The 20,200-nt window shown below is 42.6% G+C and overlaps 3 protein-coding genes and 3 non-coding genes across 6 annotated transcripts in view; 5 read left to right on the forward strand and 1 right to left on the reverse strand.

Moving 5' to 3' along the window:
* Window positions 1–1,150, forward strand: part of stau2 (staufen double-stranded RNA binding protein 2) — a 61,491-nt gene extending 60,341 nt beyond the window's left edge. Inside the window, exon 15 of the mRNA XM_088283364.1 lies at window positions 960–1,150. Coding sequence (XP_088139490.1) covers window positions 960–995 — 36 coding nt within the window. The 3' untranslated portion in view covers window positions 996–1,150. The remainder of the gene's footprint in view (window positions 1–959) is intronic.
* Window positions 1,151–5,491: 4,341 nt separating this feature from the next.
* Window positions 5,492–14,876, reverse strand: rdh10a (retinol dehydrogenase 10a). Its single transcript, XM_088283206.1, has 6 exons — window positions 14,272–14,876; window positions 13,436–13,662; window positions 8,233–8,331; window positions 7,101–7,246; window positions 5,776–5,907; window positions 5,492–5,693 (listed from the first exon to the last, which is right to left on the reverse strand). Exons 1-6 carry the CDS (start codon window positions 14,555–14,557, stop codon window positions 5,570–5,572), a joined length of 1,014 nt encoding a protein of 337 aa, XP_088139332.1. The 5' UTR covers window positions 14,558–14,876; the 3' UTR covers window positions 5,492–5,569.
* A 1,599-nt stretch (window positions 14,877–16,475) lies between these two features.
* Window positions 16,476–19,160, forward strand: rpl7 (ribosomal protein L7). The gene is made up of 7 exons (XM_088283346.1): window positions 16,476–16,543; window positions 17,002–17,101; window positions 17,197–17,363; window positions 17,682–17,819; window positions 18,309–18,418; window positions 18,687–18,902; window positions 19,113–19,160. The coding sequence occupies exons 1-6, from the start codon at window positions 16,530–16,532 to the stop codon at window positions 18,893–18,895; spliced, it is 738 nt and encodes a 245-aa protein (XP_088139472.1). The 5' UTR covers window positions 16,476–16,529; the 3' UTR covers window positions 18,896–18,902; window positions 19,113–19,160.
* LOC148318244 (small nucleolar SNORD12/SNORD106) lies at window positions 17,523–17,613 on the forward strand. Its single transcript, XR_015839973.1, has one exon. It is a non-coding gene; the product is annotated as a small nucleolar SNORD12/SNORD106 (small nucleolar RNA).
* Window positions 18,099–18,188, forward strand: LOC148318245 (small nucleolar SNORD12/SNORD106). Its single transcript, XR_015839971.1, has one exon. It is a non-coding gene; the product is annotated as a small nucleolar SNORD12/SNORD106 (small nucleolar RNA).
* LOC148318246 (small nucleolar SNORD12/SNORD106) lies at window positions 18,507–18,597 on the forward strand. The gene has a single exon (XR_015839972.1). It is a non-coding gene; the product is annotated as a small nucleolar SNORD12/SNORD106 (small nucleolar RNA).
* Window positions 19,161–20,200: the final 1,040 nt, after the last annotated feature.

Genomic DNA, 20,200 nt, shown 5'->3' on the forward strand with positions numbered 1-20,200 from the left:
CTCGTCATCGTTCTTTCGTAGGAAAGGGGCAAGCAATGCTAACAGAAATGCTACCTGTGTGCATTACGCAATGTCACATCCAAGTCCACAGCAACGAGGGCTTTCTCCGCGTAACTTCCCACGTTCCCAAACTCTTCCGTGATGAGCACGTTAGGAAAGGAAAGAGGATGAGGAAATCCCTGTCCATCATTTCTGGAATATTTTCCGAGTAGGTGTGCCCTGGGAGGGGAGGGGGGGGGGGGGTGAGCAGCTCCCATCTCGGAGCAGAAGATAGAAACAAAGAGAAAGTGAGGAAAGACAACTTCATTTACGTCACCATCACAGTCGAAAAATACATAATAGGACTGTAATTACTCGCAAGTCACTTATTTCTCATCCTCTCCGACATTTACTGACCCGGTTCACATTGTTAGTCACCGGCAGAACTGCAACTATCAGGAAAAAAAAATCTCAGAAATGAATCCCATCATGGGAATTTAAATTATAAGCAGCCAAAGTTTTGCAGATGTTTAAGAGCCAACAAAATATACTTAAAATGCCAAACTGGCAGGACTCAATATTAATTTGAGATATTTTAAAAACAAATGAATGAATGTTTGATCCCTTTGGGGTGTTTAATCCCTTGCACCGTCCCACCTCTGTCCGAAGTCTGTCACTAATTTCTCAAGAAGGTTTTAGCATTGTTTTTCCCCTCATTTTGTTCGACAGGGCAGACATGTTCACCTTGTGACTTTTAGAGTTTATTTTCCACCCAAACTTTTAGTCGACTTGTATGGCCTCAGGGTAACTCCAGAGTTTCCGCTGTACTTCCTTTCACGTATTAATCCCTGTACCCACTTGGGACACCTTTTGTTTTAATTCCCATTGGGCGGCTGAAGGACTTGGGAGGGCGCACAAGGGCGGGTGAGGCAACTTCTCAAGCCTGCCAGACAGTAACACAATTTGCTTTGTGTTCGTAGAGCACCGAAGCCTGCGGGAGGGACGACGGACATTAAACAGACTAACTCAGGCACCACCACTCAGGTCTGCACGGATTCAAAGGCTGTCGTCCAGGAGCTGAAGTCCCCTTTCTCTCTCTTGGGCACACAGCCCCTCAACACCCCCCTGCCTGAGCCCAAAACGTTACTAATTCCCTCCTCCCACACACACCAAACCCACCCAACCTTTTCCTTTCCCTTTACCCCCACGATGGCCACTGTATCCTGCATAACCTGGCAACATGCAATAGGGTGGATGTGCACCATGAAGCAAGCGATTAAAAAAACCCCATTACCCGAGTCTATGTGAAGACAACACTATCTCCACACATTAGTGACGAGTTGAGTCTTGGTTTAAAAAAGAAAAAGAAAAAAAAGAGAATTACAAGCGATATGCATGGTCCTGTATTAATTGAAGGGAAGTCCGACACTGACAATTTCCCCCAAGATTCATGTTTGTTGGTATGGTTAACGCAAATATGTACATCATGCCATTGAAATGCAAAAGAAACATTTTAGACGAGCGAAACCAACTTGTAGCTTATTTGTTTCGGGGGTATTATGTTTCTGTTTCTTTTATTCCGTTTTTTTTTTTTTTTTTTTAATCTAACAATGCTTGAGTACTGTATTTAAAATTAACCAATGCCAGTGCTGTGAAAGTTCTAGTCGTTGTCTTCATATATAGTCACCTAGCTTACCTTGTATGCTGACTTAAAGAAAAGAAAAAAAAAGAATCTATCTATATGGACGTGTATGACTTGCAAGAATATCATATTCTGAAAATTAACACAACCAACATTTTTTTTCCCTGTGGACCAAAGGACAAAAGCGGTGTTAGCGGTAGAAGAGAGAGCACCGAGGCGTGAAGGTCCATTTGTCCCGTTTGAACTTGTCCCCACACCCTGGCGAAGCATCACGGCAGTGACAGACAGACGATTTACGTGTGCCAGTATAATTGTCGAGTTGATAGAAGTACCTGCAGTGATTCCGTGCCAGTGGACCACCCCCACCACAGTTTCGTCGATCACATCTACGCCCATTGTGTGTGTCGTATTGACCCGTCGCAACATCAACTGGGTGCTTTTATTGCCTGTGTTAGTATGAGATTGTCGAGGACGGCGCGAGCGCAGAGCGTGGAAAAGGCCAGGCTTGTTTTGTTGTTGAAAAGCAGTAAAAACACCTCAGTTCATGTGAAAAAAAAACGTCTTTGTCTTCTTTTGACTCAAATGTCAGTTTAAGAATTTGGTGGAACTGCTGCACTGGTTGGGAACGCCGAAGAAGAAGGCACATTTTGTTGTATTTACTTAATTTTTTTCCCCTTTGTTTGATGGTTTTATATTCATGGCCTCAAAGCGTGTCTCCGACAAATATTTACCGCAATTATTGCTTTACGACTGCATTAGCGTTCGATTGTGTACACATATGTGCTACTGAGGACCCCTTTAAACCACTCAATAACTGTCAGACAATTGTAAAAAAGTTGATTGTAAAAGGTAGAAAAAAAAACTCATTAACTTTAAAATGAAATGCAAGAAAGTCATTTTTATAACAGCCCTGAATTGTGAAGCCCCTCCCCAAACTGCGACCGCTACTATAAATAGCAATATTAAAACACTTTTATATAGAGATTTTTGAGATACAAAAAGATGGAAATAAATCATTTAAAACAAAAATAGTGACCAAATTACTCATCAGAATGGCAAATAAAGACTATTCCAAAACGATTTCCTGCACTTTCTGCTCCGTGTCAACATTGGATTTGTAAACATCACATGAATAAACTTTAAGTTTTTAAAAAATTTTTTTTTTTTTTTTTTTTTTACAAATTGGCTTAAGTCTTCGTTCTGAATGTCGGATAGAATAATGGCCGTGTGCCACCCCAAATTCAGAAAAATCCCAAACTATTCATTTCATCACCTTTAACAGAAGGCTGTTATGTTGCACTTTTTAAATACCTAAAATTCTGCATATGAACAATATAAAATATATTGATGGGTTGATTTTAGCTCATGTAATCGAGTAAAGCCAAATAATTTCATTTCCCTTGCAGATTTTCTATATTTTTTTCTATATTTTTTTTTCTATTGATCTCTGATGATGACATAACATGTGCAGCATCATCCCCATTAGCCGTGTTTGCGAGCGTGTCACCTGTGCCACCCACGAGCAGCACCTCGACAACCTCCGCCTCCCCTGATAGGCCAGTTGAAGAAACGGAGGGGGCGACAGTTGCTTTTAATTCAGCCACATTGACTAATGAACTCAGCTGGCAGCTACATCTGCTCGCCATTGAGTAGCGCCAAGGCTGTTCACTCACATTAGTGGCACATCTCTATACCAGAATCTTGTTCATGCACTTGCAGAGCTTCTTGAGGCCATGTTAAGGCCCCAGATGAATTGCCGGGCTCGAAGGAGCCAATATAGGAAGTGAACCTTGATGCCCGGAATAGAAAAAAAATCAATGTGGCAGCAGAGCGAGTACAGGCTGTCTGATAGCAAATGTTGGGATCATCGATTTTTCCGACTGAGTTATATGACATTGACCCTCTTGAAGGCCTCTTAATTAGTGCTGGTCTTAACAGCAGGATGAAGGGATGAGGAGAATCCTATAGAGGCCCACAGAAGTAACGATTCAGGGTTCGCTATGTACCAAACACAAAAACTTGTCTTTGGGGGAATACTTTGACCAGTCCTTGAGTGATTCTCTCCTTATTAGAATTTATTAGAGCCCTGAGAAGAGCAAAGGATAACCTGCAGTGTGGAAGTAAGTCTATATATATATATACACATATTAGGGCTGTCACAGTTAAAGCGTTAACTCAAGATTATTTTTTTAAATTAACGCAATTAATTTGCATCACTTGGAAAGCCCAATTCCAAATTAGCTGTACATATGATCTCAGAACAAAACACTTTGCTTAAGTTACCACTGGGCCTTGCAAACCAACACTGCTGGAGTGTAGTGCCTACAACTAAATGTACTGTCTAAGTTTTGAGAATTGTTTATAAAAAAAAAAATCCTGTAAAGATGACTCCGTTTACATCGCATTGAAGGATCACACACTTCATATTCGGTGATTTAGCATTAATTACAATATATTTTTCAAGTAAATGCCTGTTAAAAGCGTCACAAAAAAATCATAGTAGAAAAAATGTGATTAATCGCAATTAATTGTGATTAATTAGTTAAAAAATGTAATAGCTTGACAGCACTAATATATATATATATATATATGTATGTATGTGTATATATATATATATGTATATATTTGTGTGCATGTGTATTTGTGTCTATCTGAATGTACACACACACTTTATTTTACCGTTTGTGTTGCTTACCCCATATAACACAATTGCTATAATCCTGATCATTTCCTATTGTCGTGTTTCCTAACAAAAGACAGCAGCCTCATACCCGGTGAGGCCAACACCCAGTTGACTCAGTTGCTGTGGCACACAGGCGAGGAGTACACCTCAACAAAGGGAAACCGAGAAGACAGAGGTTTCTTTGCGGGTGAGTCACCCCGTTCTGAGAAAGTACACGAGCTCGTCAGGCGTTGTGTAATGCAGAAGGAGTACCAAAACGCCGCGTCATAATAATCTAAATCACTTTATTAATTTAAGTTAGGTAGAGACACTAAACATCGGAACCACACTTTGCTTTTGCTATGGAGCAGTCTCCAGAAAACTACAAAAAAATTAGGCTTATGTCATACTGTCAAAAAATAAAAAGGCAAAATAACAAAGAGGTAGAGAATCGAGGCTCATCACTGTGACTGAAGGAATGACGCCTATTGGAATGTCTTTTAAAACGGTGTTCTCCCTATATTGCAAATATATGACACACAGTATAGGGAGACAGTCATTTGGGTTACTGGGCTACTCACAACATTTACAACACATTTTCAACTGGACAAACTGACAGCACAGTGTTACTTTTTTCTTTAGGGGGTAGGGGGTGAAGAAAGAAAATAAAGAATTCTTTTCATACATTTCGCTCCAGCAATCACCTAGTAACAGATACAACTACTCCTTGAACATATACATTCTCCATTTGAGACGTAACTGGACTGTTCCATGAAGGGAAACTTTGGGCCTCCTTTTAAATATGTTTGTAACTTAATCGTTAATGTGTATTTCAGAGTAGGCAGTGTAGAGAAAGCTTAGAAAATTACAGTGCAGGTCTACAAAAAAAAAAAGTGAAGAAAGGTTTGTTGTTTTACTGTCTGTACAGTAACATACTGTATATTTCCACAATGACACTAGATAAGGCTGGTGACTAAATAGTTAATTATTGGATACCGCTTCAAAACTAGTGACACAGTATATAGATGTCTCTTAAAAAAAAAAAAAAAACACAAACGACAAATAAATCCATTGTGTAGTACACAGCTTTCTTTGTCCCAGAGGAACAATATGGTAAACCTTTGCATTTGCTCAATGCAAGTGCACCAGCCCAGATTCAGTCTTTCCACCTTGCCGCCATTCCCCCCCCCCCCCCCCCTCCCGCCTCAGTGGTCATCTCCTCGTACGTGCAGGATTATGTGCCCCACCACCCCCGCGCCTTGTTCGTGTTGCGGATGGCGCCCCTCTCAGATCCCGTTCTTGGCCTCGTTGTTGTTCATAGCCTCCTTCCGCTGCGCCAGGAACGGGTACATACACTTGTCGGCACCGAGGAAGCGGTACATGCACACGATGGCCTCGAAGGGCAGAATGCTGTAGAGGTGAGACACGGGTGGTTAGTGGCGACGTTCACTATGGTGGTGCGATGACATCCGTCTGTGGGGGAGGGGCTTACCTTTTCATGAAGTTGACCATATAGACGATGCGGGGCGTGCAGATCATGGGCTGGTCGGTGAGAATGGCGCGCATAGCCTGCTTGACGCAGAATTCAGGCTTCAAGGGAGGCAGGAACGGTTCGATCTCCTTCCTGAGTACACAGGAGAAATTCAAACGTTAGCCTTCAGGACTTTTCGGGAAGTGAATAATCCCGTTTATCGTTCCAGACCTCAACCAAAGTTGAGTGGCGGAAGGGAGGAGGTTGTTTTTTTAAGCTCCAAGCCTCTGACTTGCTCATCCAATCACAAATCACATGTATGCCAAAAAACTCGTAGAATCTGCAACTACATCCCAGTGAAACATCAGTAAGCCTTATTTATGACCGCTACTTCTTCACCAAAGCACGTGTCCGTCTTGCACTTATTGCTAAATCAGATGGAGCCAGCGGCATATAGGCAATTAAAATCACATTTAGTGGAGCGTCACTTATTCTCAGAAATGCACTTCAGTTCAGTCGCTATCCCCCTGCCAATAGCAAAAAAATAATAAAAAAAAAAATAATAATGATTTTGAAAAATGACACGCAATATATTGGTGAACACTGTTTTAGGACCACATTCAAAAGTGTCAACCGAGGAGCCATAAAAGGCCATAATAGTCTGAATTAAGTTGTATCATTAAGAAAATAAAATTAAAATATTCTTTTTTTTAATAAAAGCTATAATAGGAGGGAAAAAAAAGTTAAGAATGAACAGGTAACTAAATTTCAAGAAATCATGGAAAGTCATGTCAAAATGTGACGTGGGGAATAAACGAGTTAGGAAGCCAAATCCCCAGATTTGATTTCAACATATCTTGAAGAGGTGTTATCAAACAAATGTTGAGCTACCGCAACATTTCCCACCAGCAATCATCCAATAATTAATTGTGTTGCGCAACATTCATTTGAATCAACATTCCATCTCAGAGGACAAAAGGGGATACGGTGAACTATTCAGTTAATTTAAAGCTGCCCAGTCGAAAACTTTTGACCCATTAAAATTCTAGGATATTTTTTTTCCACAGTTAAAATGTACGCCATTTATTTCTCAATTGGAGCGGCTTTTCAAAACCCGCTGACTGAATTGCGAGGCGGGAGGGGTTGGATGACAGGACAGGCGGAGCTTTTTGCGCCAGGTGCACCTACCGGCAAGGCTCCCCTGGGAAAGTGTTGCTCTCTTTGTCGGCAACTTTGAAGATGAAACGCTATTCGTCAGCCCTTTTTATTGGGTGAAAATCAGACAGTGCAAACTCTTGCCAGGTGCACCCAAAAAAAAAAAAAAACAGCCTCGCTCCGGCAATCACCTTATCCTGCAGCCTTTGAACATGCCCGTGTCCACCAGGTAAGGACACACCAGCGTCATGTTGATTCCGTCCTTCTCCGACGCCTTCAGTTCGTGACTTAAGGACTCATGGAAGCCGATGGCGCCGAATTTACTGGCGCAGTAATCCTGGGGAGGGAAAACGACAAATCCCTGTCAGGTTAGCACAAAGCCCACACGGAACAGACCAAGCCAGCAGGGGGGTTCATTAGCATTCTTCTGTGGTAGCGAATATTGGGTTGGGTGTACAGTATGTTGACGTGAGACCGAATGCTGGCAGCTGTTTATTAAACGTTACCTAAAGTCCGGGTAATAGAACTCCACTTCACCATGGGAGGATGTTATAACATTTATGGGGGGGGGGAGTATACATTGGTCAGCATGGCCTAGTGGTGAGCACTGTCTCAAAGCTTTAAATCTCTCCCCAATGCTTTCTCCAGGTCCTTCCTCCTACATTTCAAATTATAACCTGTAGCATTGCTTCCATGCTAAAGTATGGAACGATTACAGCTCGCTTCGAGAGGGCACGACTAATATGAATGAACTTGTCAGGAGTTTATTTTAATTGTGGCATTTCCTTCGGCCAGATACACTCAAAGGATATCGTGCATCATTGAATATTTGAAATTGAATATGCAATTAAAACTTTGGGTGAGACATGAGACACTTTTACTGTCTTTAAGATGTATTTCGATTTATTAATGTATTTATTTAATCATTACAGTGTTTCGGGGGTTGGTTCGGTATTTTAAAATGCATTTTAAAAAAAAGTGAACTATGGAATAAACAGCCAGAGTTTTTCCATGGAAGTGACATGAATAGCGAGTGGGCCGAGATGAAGATGTCTCCGTCGCTTGGGGAGCTGTCAGCTCATTCTGGAGCGCCTTCAGACCCCCGTACACCCCCACTGCTGCACATAGAAGAATCTAAAAGAGGCTCCCTAATGCTCATCTGTGTCTCTTAATTTAACGGGTGCAGGGGAACAAGAGAGGAGGAGGGGGGGGGGGGGCGTCTTTTTGGATTTGGTTTAAAAGGCGTTGTGTTTTTTTTTGTTTTTTTTTAGGGATGGTGGGAACCATGAATGTGCATGTGCTGTGCTGTGTTGTGATACTAACCTCCACTCCAGCTGTGCTGAACAAACCCAAGGAACTGGCAACCGTCACAATGTGGCCGTGGTTCAGCTCCAGCATCTTGGGGAGAAATGCCTTGGTGGTCTGCCGGTGGGGAGGGAGGGGTGCAAGGAGGACAGTGGAAAATAAAGTAAGTTCACTTGTGCCAAAGCCCTTTGATCGCCCCTTTTTTTTCCCTTTCTTACTTCTCCATGGTGACGCACAAAGAGGCATCTGAATTCATAAGAGGCATAAAAATGAATTGAAATGAACAGTGGAATGTGAAAAAGTTGACTCTCTTTTTGGCAGGTGTGAAAAGAAAAGAGTGGGAGGTGTCAGACCACCCCCTGCGTCCTTCCCTCCACCTTTCAGGTACTGACTGGACAAGCAGGTATGTGACGTGATGTGTGTGTTACAGTGCAATGTGTTCTTTTCCCACACAGATCTGATGGCCATTGTTGAAGCGGGCACTAAAGAGCTGGTGACAGCGCCAATCACAAAACTCAACAACTTGTACAATTCATGCTTAACATCATCTTACATCACTGAGATTATTTTATTTAATTTGCATGGGATTTCTTTTTTTAATTTTCAATAATTCACCCCAAAAAAACTCAGATGGTTTTTCTTTGAATTTATGTTCTCGCCCCCTGGTGGCAATCTGAGAAAATGCAGAAGGCATTTTAAAATTGATCTGGTGGCAATAAGATAATTATTCAACATCAGGAAAAATAATTGGAGCCCCTGTCCTAATTGTCTATTCCACTGCACAATATTTGACATTCATATGCATACAAATACTAATGCACGTTTCTGTACTATAGAAACATAAAGTGTCCAAGCAAATGCACTTGATGAGGTTTTGGATCGGCCCTGAGAGTCCTAACTTCCATCCGAGGCCCCCAGCGGGAGCCATTCAGCAGGTGTGACATGTGACTGCCATCATAGGAACTGACCAATCACTCTCCCAGCAGGGGTCCGAAAAACAACCAGCAGGCCTTTTGTTGGGCGCCATGCTTGATCTCCAAGCAGATATGCGCCGGCATCGCGAACGACAATAATTGAAGCAGGCTTGTTTGCGTCTACTTTGGGATTGCAAACTAAAAACATGACCACAAGATCTGATGGTGATTTATTCTCGTGAACACGCAGAACTAACCCCTAAAAGTGGATCCACTCGACTCAATGCGTGCCACTATATTTCCAGTAAGTCTGTCTTCATATGAAAGGTTACACTTTTATGGCATGGAGCAGCAGGGGAGTCTTGTGGGAAAAATGCACCTTCTCCCTAAACAGAACCAGAGGGAGCGTGGTACCAGATAGCGCACTTGTGAATCCCTGTGAGGGGGAGGGAAGGCCTTGTTAAAGCTGCGTCAGACCAGTCGCCGCATCTGCTGACGTCTCGGCTCATTTTTGCCAGGTCATGAAACTTGGAAGCAATAAAAAGGAGGACTTAACCGTTTTGGACGGTGCTCTTGCCCGGTAGAAGTGCTTTGGTCGCGCCTCCAGACATCTGCACTTTATAGATATAAAGATATAAATTTTAAGCTGCTAATCGAAAATCTAAGGGGGAGATGGTGCCAGCGAGGGAGAATGGCGGCGGGCGAGGGAGGATGTTGCGTGCAGATGAAGCATTAACTTCAGATCTGTCCCGATGCGACTTGAGCCAAACTTTCCCACTTGTACTGTGAACGTTCAGAAAGCAGAGGATGGATCGCTCTGGCAGGAGGTTCCCGGACGCGCGCCAACACTATGAAAACTTTTTGTGAAAGACCGTGAACCTCCATTTATTTTGCCGAGGATGCCACCCATGTAGGGTGAAAACCCGCAATATATTTTTACATTCTTTAAATATAAACATACTGTACGATTGAGATAAACCCCTCCCAAGACAATTAAACACTCTAATGTACAAGCAAACCATATCTTAACAAGTTACAGTACAACTTGGTGCTACACCAAAGCCACGGCTTAAAAATCTGCAATCTTACAAGGGTTCTCTGTAACTTGACAAGTTGGAAGAGAGCCTTATCCCCTCGCTAAAAACGGCCATCCCGCCTCTCATGGCAGCTCCCGGCATGCGGCCGTGACCCCTGCTGACCTATCGGACACAAAATGTGTGAAGGCAACCGGGGGGCTCGTGTCTTACATCAGAGCCGGCCGTAATTGGGCCTCGGCGTTCCCTTGTTCCGCTAAATTACCCGCTGACACAGGCCTACGTGGAGCGGCCCCTGCCCCGCCGCTCCACCTAATTGCAGCGGGGGAAGCACTGGGCGTCCGCACAAAAGCCTCTTGCACCTGGGATGTCAGGCCGCATTAGCGCTTCACCGATACGAATATGAACAAAATATTGGCCCCTCCGAGTCGTGCCAGATGGCCTCTTAATTAGGCTGACTTCTCCCGGACAACAGGATGAAGCAGGAGACGGCCGATCTGATCGTGGAATTTGATTGGGCTGCTGACAGTTATGACTCGTATTCCAAACGACGGGGTCCAATAAGTGGTGCCATTCATACTATTCTGGTCCCATTCAACACTTTTTCCCGGAAAAATTTGAACAATTGTATCCAAACGACACTGCTGGGTGCAATGTGAATACCCAACGCCCCCGAAATCGTTTTACTAAAAAGCCGCACGTAAAAGTTGCTGCATAGAAGCTTGAGACACTTCACTTCAAAACATTTCAGTATAACTCAAGTGCATCAAAGGCTTAACTACTTTGTGCAGCAGTGTAGAAAAAAAGTCACGCGGCACTAGGGATATTATGATTAATTGAAAATATATATTTTTTTAAATCTAAACTGCTTAAAATATGTAAAAAAATAAATTAATTAAAAACACACTCAAAGCACTTCACACTTATCTCACCTATACAGTCAAATCTATTATATTTTTTTATTATTTATTTTCATGTTCATTTTTCATTTTCTGATGAGACAAATTGAGCTAAAGTCAAAATGATAGAATATTCATATTCATTTTTTTGTAAAGTTAGAAAAATTTACTGTTGAACTAGGACAAAATGCAGATGTTAAAATACAAATATATCTTGGTTTTAAAACGAGTTAATTGATCAAAAATAAAAAATTGAATCAAAATCACGAACTGAAAATCAAATCAATGCTTGAGTGAATTGTTCATCCCTAAAAGGCACCTTGGGCACAAGTACTTAGTTTTTGTCATTGGTTTATTTTACCGCCCACATTTTTTTTACTGCAAAAATTTACTGTATTTACGATGTTACCACATTCTGACGTTGGGTTACATCACCACGATAGAAACGGAACTTGGTTATAAACGGAGGACCGCCTCTAGTTACAAAAGCATTCCCGTAGAACGTAATGATCTTTCAAACAACTTGGCTCTTGTCAATCCCTGAGACTTAAGCAGGTATCCAGTTGTGTAGCCACGTCTGGATTTACACAATGTACAGGTGCAATAGGCCTGAGGAAATCCCCCCCGCCCCGCCCGTCCCCATATAAAACCAGTCAAGTAGGACCCTTCTGCCTGGCTGCCTCCATTCTCTGGCTACAGCAGGAATGCAGCCTGCGGAACTTGGCTCCTGTCGCCTGGCATCTCGTCAAGCGGATCCGCAGACAAGAAACCAATTGTCAGATAAAGTGGGTCAATAGCAGCTTACCATTACCCTCTCATCTCACCCACCCGCGTCCCGGTGCTGCCTCCTTTGCCCTGCTCTTTTCCCGCCACAACACTTGCGGCGTTATCGTTCGCCGGAAAAACAGCTTTGCGTCGGAATGCTATGGAGGGCGTCCGGGCCCGCCCCACGTGTGGAACGGAAAAAGTCAGATGACCAAAAGCCCACACTGTCTCATAGAATCACTCTGAACAGAGAACTGACATTACCGATCGTCATCTGGACTAATGACAGCATCCTCAGACAGATTCACAGCGTCGAGAAGCCAGTGAGACACATGACGAGGGGTCTGAGCTGGACCCCCCCCCCCTCTCACCACCACCACTCCCCTCTACATACACACTCGCTAACCATCCCTTTCCATTCCTCAAAGCTTACCCCCCCTGCAACACGGTGTGTCAAGTATAGAAACAAATCTTGGGTCTCCCCGAGGGACAAAAAGAGTTATTAGCAACATCTTAGCATGACGACTTAGCTCGTAAAATTAAATTTCCTGCGTCCTAAATCAGGCTGGCTTGGCTTCTCTTGAACCCAGCGGTGCCCTTTAGGTGATGACCATGTTGTAAACCCGCTGTCATGATTTTGTGGGACCCCTTGCCATGTGTTTAGACACGACAGGGGCAGCGCCTACACGCCAATTGCGTGCACTTCAACCTTGGCGTTTCCGCATTTTAAATCATGAGGGCTCCTCGATAGCCATGTGTGGATTTTGGCAATTAATTCCTACAGGGTTGTCATGCCATTTTGAGCTAATTCTTAATAACATTTGCATGCTGCGCACCGCCTTAATGTGTTGACGTAGGAAAGGACGGTGGTTTGTCTGAGTGCGATTAAAGCAGCTCGCGTTTTTTAATGAACCACATCCTGGACTCAGGCTGTCGCCATTCATTAAGACTTTCTTTCATCAGAAGCGCGCGCACACTCGCGCACGTTTCCGTATTTCAACTTGAAATCCCATTGACGTGTTTTGCTCACAGATTCAATGGCATTCGAAAAACGAGCATTTGAGCACCGAGATTGGCTTGATTTAAATTGTACCACCAAATAAAGATGGCATAAAAAGTTAATTATGTGCCAACGAGTGAGCATTTAATACTTGCAGATGTCACTGTGAGTCGTTGGCATAGACGTTGTTGTTGTGTTTTTTTTTTTATATATAAATTTTCAGACCAGTTAAGTGGAATTGGATCATATCTGACCAACATGTCCTTATAAACCCTCAATTCACAGCACACACAGAGAGTTGCAGGCAATCATCTCTGACTAAAAGCCGCCCGAGACAAGAACAAGCCTGTGATTTCCCTCTCCTGGCATTCTAAAAATGCATAAACAACTATTTGTGGGATTTTCTTATTCTCTTCGCACGATTCCAGCAGCATCATACACATACCGACGTAAATCTGATTCCAGGTCGGCCCGAGGGATGAGATTACTCATAAGCATGCATGTCAAAGTGGAAACAATGCTGAGAAGCCAGCGTGGAATCTGTGCATATGGATGCAATCATTGTTTATGTGTGTGCGTGTGCGTTGACAGCATGCTGCATCACCTCACCCAGAAGTGTGCGTGGCAGTTGACCACCATGGTGCGCTCGATCAGCTCATCAGGGCACTCCAGGAGGTGGTGGCCCGACACCACGCCGGCGTTGTTGATGAGTATGTTCACCTCGCCCACTTCTCGACGCACCTTCTCTGCCGTGGAGTACACACTCTCGCGCTTGCCCACGTCGCACGCGTACGTGTACACTTGCGGCTGGAATGGGGGCACTTCTTCAACGCCACCTGGAGGAGTTGCAGTGGATCAATTAAATTGTCCGTGAAGTGATTATTTGACTGGTTTCCTCTACTGAAAAGTGTTTCCATCACCATGATTGTTTGTTGGTAGTGCACAAAAGTAATTTTCACTAACGTGGATGGTGGGTACTTTTTTAAAATTTTCCTGTGCATAAAAAAATATCGACCACATTTATGCAAAAGGTAAAATTGTAGTTGCAGGATACTGTGTTGCATTTTTTGTGATTAAATATCATTGATTCGTTGGGGAATTGTTTCCTTTAACTGAATATTGCGGACAGAAGATGGCATGCCATCTCATGTTTGTTTAATTTTTTGCCTTGACACAGTTGGCATTCAACTTGAATCTGCAGGTTGCAAAACAGATGTAAGCAACTGCAAGCATCATCAAAGTACTGAAACATCAGGCGAGTGAGATTACATAACGTCTGCACATGATTTCAGCGTGCAATGCATGAAATACACATTCAGGGGTGCAAATGCAGGACTGAATGCTAAAATAACGTGGTTTGACGCGTTCCTGATTTCAGACAAAATGTATAGATAAATTATGGGGAAATAAATAAATAAATACCGTCATTAAATAACGCCACTCACCATCTTTGGACGTCGGCGTGTCCACTTCATGGTAAATCTGCCGCACCATCTCTGCTGTCTCCTCGTTGCTTTGGCTGTTAATGTCCCACAGCACCAGGATGGCTCTCCGCCTGGCAAACTCCTTGGCGAAGAGCCGCCCGAGACCACTTCCAGCACCGGTGATCACGCACACCTGTCCGGCCACGCTCTTCTCCTTGGGCCGCACCACCCACTTTGCCCCGGCTGTTACGAAAGCCCACAGCACCTTCAGGATGACCACGAAGAACTCCGCGATGATGATCATCATGTTGAACAGTTTTGTAAGCAAAACAAAAACAAACGAGCAAGCGAGCGAGACGTTGATCACTCTATGCAAACCGGAGACGAGAAGACGGCGACTACTTCACGGACCTCGCCGATAATGGGAAACGAGAAAAGCGAGCACGGCAGAGTGCCAACAAGCGGAGAGTAGCCTACAAGTTGAGTTAGTAGTTGCGTTGGGTGCACATTTAGAGGCTTCCTGTTTGCCTTCTCTGCTGCGACTCATCACGAAGCGCATCTGGGCTCGCTATTTATTCGGTCCTCCCATCAACACCAGACCCAATCCGACTGAGCCTTTTAGCGCCAGTTGCAATGAAGTGTCAGGAGCGCACAATGCACTCGCTCAATGGGGGTGAAACCACAAAGGCTTGACTCAACACTAATCACATGATTATTTTTTTTTATATATAAGTAATTGTAAGTAATGAGTAATTATCTAATATTTATTCAACGGTAATAACTCAGAAACAAGGAACTATAGTTTTCAGACGTTGGGTAAATATTCCTCGCTTGCGGTATCATTAACGGATACCGGTGTTGGCTGACATTCACTAATTGGTTCGCTGCAAATGTGCGCATTGCGCAGCGTGAAAGTTGATCGATCGCCCCTGCGAGACATAAACGGGAAACGACAGGTTATTACAACTATGTTCGTCAGACGCATTCGACTGTCTGTATTTGGATGCTCTCGTCATCAAGATAGTTATTTAACGAGAGCTGCAAAGTGTGGCTGGGACTAAACAACTGTGCCCGCACCACCAGATAAGTGGCACACGTGGAGTGCGTTCAAAGTCCTCCTCCTTTTTAAATTGTGTAACGGATTGCAGCACGCATGCTTGCTCTGATGCGGTGAAGGGCGTGTCAAGGCCCTAACCCCCAACCTCAATTTTATTTACACAGTTGCTTAAAAAAACAAATCATATTATTAAAGTGCATGTATTCCTATGTTGCACAGCATATTTGTTATTTAAAGAGCGTTAGTTTGTTCAAGATATCTTTAAAAAATTCTCACCACCCAAATTTAATTTGGTCTAATGTTGGCAGTATTGTGGGTGTATAAACTAAAATAATTACCTTGTCATGTTTTGTAATTTAAATTATCTATAAATCTACCTCCCTATCGTTCAATACGCTCCACAAGACGCTGGCGCCACCCCAGTAAGCGACTGTAAAATAAAGCGAGACCGCCACCCAGTGGAAAACAAATATAAAGCTGCCACGTGAATCTTATTTTACTGAAAGCGCACGAAATGAAAGTGTATAGTTTGGGTGGCACAACACAAGATAACGCAATCACACGCATGCAGGCATCCTTAACGAGATGTCGGAGTGACATTATTTTATTATTATACATCAGAATATTAACAACAATCATTCCGTTAACATAGGTGCAAAAGTGTATACGACAGAAAATAAATGAAGGACGAACTAATTCGCAAAGTAACAAGTTGTGTCTTCACGTAAATTGGTTAATAATAAGTATGGGGTCTGTTGATGTAAAGAAAGGTGTATTTTGCCTTTTGTATTTTTGCTTTTTTAATGAATGATTCTTGAACATTTCAGAATACACGATTTTAGATTATGAATATAGGACTAATAAATACATCATATATTAAGAATATGTTTATAATAATGACACTGTAGAACATGCTCCCCAAAAGAATTACCACAACAACCATTCAACAATCATAATTATGAAATGTGAGTATAGTTTTAAAATAATGTCGTTTACAAATATCGATAAAATTGGATGTTACGTTACGGTATTTGCGTTAGAGCATCTGTTAATAGAATTGAAATCAGTTTTCTGGGAGAAGAGTATGAATTTATAACATAGTTTTAAAACACGATTTTGCAAATCATTATTAATCAGGCACCTGAGAGAACAGCTTCATTGGGTCCTGAAATCCTTATGCTGCGCATGCGCTACGGGAAATTTCTCTTTCTCCGTGGACGCCATGGCGGACGCAGAGTGAGTGTCTACAGCGAAGTCTAATCTGACTGAATCTTGTGTTAAAATAAGTATTGTCACTATTTTTAATATTTTGAGATATTGTTTATTTTATGAACAATGCTTATTTGGTTGTATTGTCGAAGATAGATGCATTACATTGTTATTTGGTCAACGATGTACACACCGTGGACAGTACAATATGGCTGTCTCTCGAATTCGTACACGATATCTGACGAAAGTCCCGCGCAGAAAAGATTTACTTCGTTTGCTGTTGCAAAAGTAGTATGCATTACTGCATTTACTTGGTGAATAATAAAGATAGTCAAACTATTGTACCAACAGTAACGCAGCTGTTAGCATGGCTGGCTTGCAAGTTAGCGTCTTTCCGACGCTAAGTTGAAACTCTTTTCCAACCACCTTCTGCACGCGCAAATTCTTTCTATTTACAATCTGACTCAGAAATGTTAACGTTTCAGAAAAAAGGTTCCGTCGGTCCCTGAGAGCCTTTTGAAAAGGCGAAAGGCCTACGCCGCCAGCAAGGCCTTTCGCATAAAGCGGATGCTGGCTGTTAAAAAGGTAAAAATGGCAACGATCACACCAGGTGATTCAGACTCGGGTGTTATGCTATCATTGTGATCTGCTATTACTGACCGACCTTATTATTGTTTTAGGCCCGTAAAGCAGAAAGAAAGGTCATCTTCAAGAGGGCTGAGCAGTACCACAAGGAGTACAGGCAGATGTACAGGCGAGAGATCCGCCTTTCACGAACTGCCCGCAAAGTGGGAAACTTCTATGTACCCGCTGAGCCCAAATTGGCATTTGTCATCAGGATCAGAGGGTAAGTGACGGCAGATCATCAGAGCTGTTAATTGTTGGGTGTTTGCTATCACGTGACTATTAAAAATTGGTAGTGTTTGTGCTAAAGATGTTCAAATTGGTAATCTGCAAATTTAGAAATTCGTATGACAACTGGTAATCCGTGCACTGATGTTGGTTATGTGTGGTTAATGATGTACGCTCTTTCCCCGACTTATCGACTATGGTGACGCAGTCATTACTATAAGCCAAATTTGATCTGAAACCACACACAAAATAAAAATATAATTAAGTGTTGCAATACAGTGTATTTGCTAAGTTAATGGACAATGCATTGCAGTATCAATGGTGTCAGCCCAAAAGTCCGCAAAGTTCTGCAATTGATGCGTCTGCGTCAGATCTTCAACGGCGTGTTTGTCAAGCTGAACAAGGCTTCAATTAACATGCTCAGGATCGCAGAACCTTACATTGCATGGGGGTAAGTTCATTGCAGATTGTTGAATTGAATCTTGTTACTTGGCCGTCTGTCATCGCTTGTTTACTAAGTCTAAATTAGGGATGCGCCCATGCCACTTCACCCGCCGTGTGGAGATGATACTTTTAGGTGAACACAAAGGACAGCAGACTGCAAATTATGCTCTGCTTGGGGAGGCACACATCCCAAAACTTATCATAAATTGTTCTAAGTAGAAAATATTGTTTTACTTGCTTTAAGTCTCAAAGTGTATTGGTGTATCCCTACTTATAACACTATTGGAATGTGGTTAATGATGCAGAACTTTTTTCCCCGTCTTATCGACCATGGTGAATACAAGCAAACAAAGCCAGTTTTGTCTGAAACCACATTCACGTTTAACGATATTTTTTTCTATTGGCGGCTCAAAAATGACTTTTATACTCAGGTTAAACTCCTGATTCTACAATTACTCCTTTTTGTAACTTAATGTTAAACCATGTAACTTCCCAGATATCCCAACCTGAAATCTGTACGTGAGCTCATCTACAAACGCGGCCACGGAAAGATCAGGAAACAGCGTATTGCCCTCACAGACAACGCTTTGGTGAAGAAGAACCTTGGTAATGCACACACTTTGCCCTGTGACTGAGTCTAAATGGATTCTTTGGAGCTGTTAACAAACATATCAGTCTGTGTGTGGATAAAACTATCGTGGTTAATGATGCACACTTTTTTCCCCGTCTTATCGACAATGGTGAACAAAAATTCTAACTAAGCCAGTTGTGTCTGAAACCACATTCACAGTGAGCCAGCAACATGTTTCCACTGTTAAAACTGCAAGTGTTACTGTGTTTCCACCTTATATCCTGTTTAAATGTTCACTTGCAGGCAGTTATGGCATCATCTGCGTAGAGGACCTCATCCATGAGATTTACACTGTTGGCAAGAACTTCAAGTCCGCCAACAACTTCCTGTGGCCCTTCAAGCTGTCATCACCTCGGGGTGGCATGAACAAGAAGACCACACACTTTGTGGAGGGAGGTGACGCTGGCAACAGGGAAGATCGGATCAACAGAATGATCAGGAGGATGAACTAAATCAATAGTAAGTTTGCAAAAGATGCTTGAATTGCAGGTTTTCAAGTTCTCCCCTCACATGGTTAAGGATGCACTATTTTTTCCCCGTCTTATCGACTATGGTGAAAACCAGCTAAAGATAAGCCAACTTTGTCTGAAACCTCATTTACTTGTGGAGACACTTAAATGTTATTTATGTTTGCTACTCAGACTCAACAATGTTTGTTTTTCCTTTCAGGTTTGTACAAGACTCAAAATGTTCAATAAAAACAAAATGTTTCTGTGACTATTTTGTTCTCAATGTCTCCAAATTAGCATTATGAGCCACTATACTTTGAGAGTAGTTGCAGAAGTAAATGCCTCCTCAACAGAGACTGTGTATTGGATCCTTTCAATGATTGAGTGATGCCTGTAAAAGCAAAAAAAAGAGGCGTCAGTATTCGAAAAAGCTGTTAAATGTTTGACACTGTGTGTGTGTCTAATGAAATGGTCAGTGAGCCCATTCAATTTGCTTTCGGGTTGATAAATTGAGAACTAACTCTAATCTCATTGCACACAGAGTACAATGACAATAGAGGGCTTTTTTTTATTCTAAACTGGAGTTTGCACCCAGTGGGCATTTTAAGAGGCACGTCCACATGGTAACGTGGCGTAGTCTGTTGGCCGTGGTGCAGACTACTTAATTGTGCTACACTGGTAAATCACCAAACACTAACACGGTAGGATTGTGTCCAGTCAACACCCTGGTGCACAACGTGATGTTGCATCGATGCTGTCCGCGGAAACTTAGCTGTTCGGTAGGCGTGCAAATTACTCCCGTCAAGGTTCCGGCTTAGGTGCTTTGCTTATCAGATAATGGTGAAGTAATGGTTGCTTCCTCTAGACGCGCACCTTTTAGACAATTTGGTCGTTAGCTATTCAACCTTTCCAGGGTGAGTGCACGTCGCTTTGATCTGTGCTAAATGATAGAAAACGAACGCATGCACCATTTGATAAGGAAGGGATGTCAGCTACTTGCTTTCAATTCGGCGTCCCAAATCAACTTGCCGTTTTCAATTTTAAACCGCAGACGAGAAGTTGACTGGGTGTAACTTGTTAAATGTACCTGTAGGTGGTGCTTTTACCTTTGCAATAAATTCTAGGCTCACGTAAGTAAATATTCAAGTACACATTAACGACGCTTTTTGAAATAACGTTTTGGTGGTGTGTTAGAGAAGACAAGTGTTCTCCCTCCACTAGGAGAAACCCATGTGCAACACCAAAGGGGTGGGGAGCCATTTGGCCTCCAAGATGCTTTGAGGTAGCAAACCCGGAAGTAAAGTTGAA

This window comes from Idiotropiscis lumnitzeri, chromosome 19 (genome assembly GCF_059441095.1).
Source record: "Idiotropiscis lumnitzeri isolate Australia: NSW breed Sydney's pygmy pipehorse chromosome 19, RoL_Ilum_1.0, whole genome shotgun sequence".
Classification (NCBI taxonomy): domain Eukaryota; kingdom Metazoa; phylum Chordata; class Actinopteri; order Syngnathiformes; family Syngnathidae; genus Idiotropiscis; species Idiotropiscis lumnitzeri.

Coding starts and splice junctions, on each gene's coding strand:
- rdh10a (XM_088283206.1), bottom strand. CDS start 14,557: ATGATGATCATCATCGCGGAGTTCTTCGTGGTCATCCTGAAGGTGCTG. Junction 8,332..13,435: donor ACTGCCACGCACACTTCTGG/GTGAGGTGATGC, acceptor CCCCACCGGCAG/ACCACCAAGGCATTTCTCCC. Junction 5,694..5,775: donor ATGGTCAACTTCATGAAAAG/GTAAGCCCCTCC, acceptor TCACCTCTACAG/CATTCTGCCCTTCGAGGCCA.
- rpl7 (XM_088283346.1), top strand. Junction 17,364..17,681: donor TTTGTCATCAGGATCAGAGG/GTAAGTGACGGC, acceptor AATGCATTGCAG/TATCAATGGTGTCAGCCCAA. Junction 18,419..18,686: donor TTTGGTGAAGAAGAACCTTG/GTAATGCACACA, acceptor GTTCACTTGCAG/GCAGTTATGGCATCATCTGC.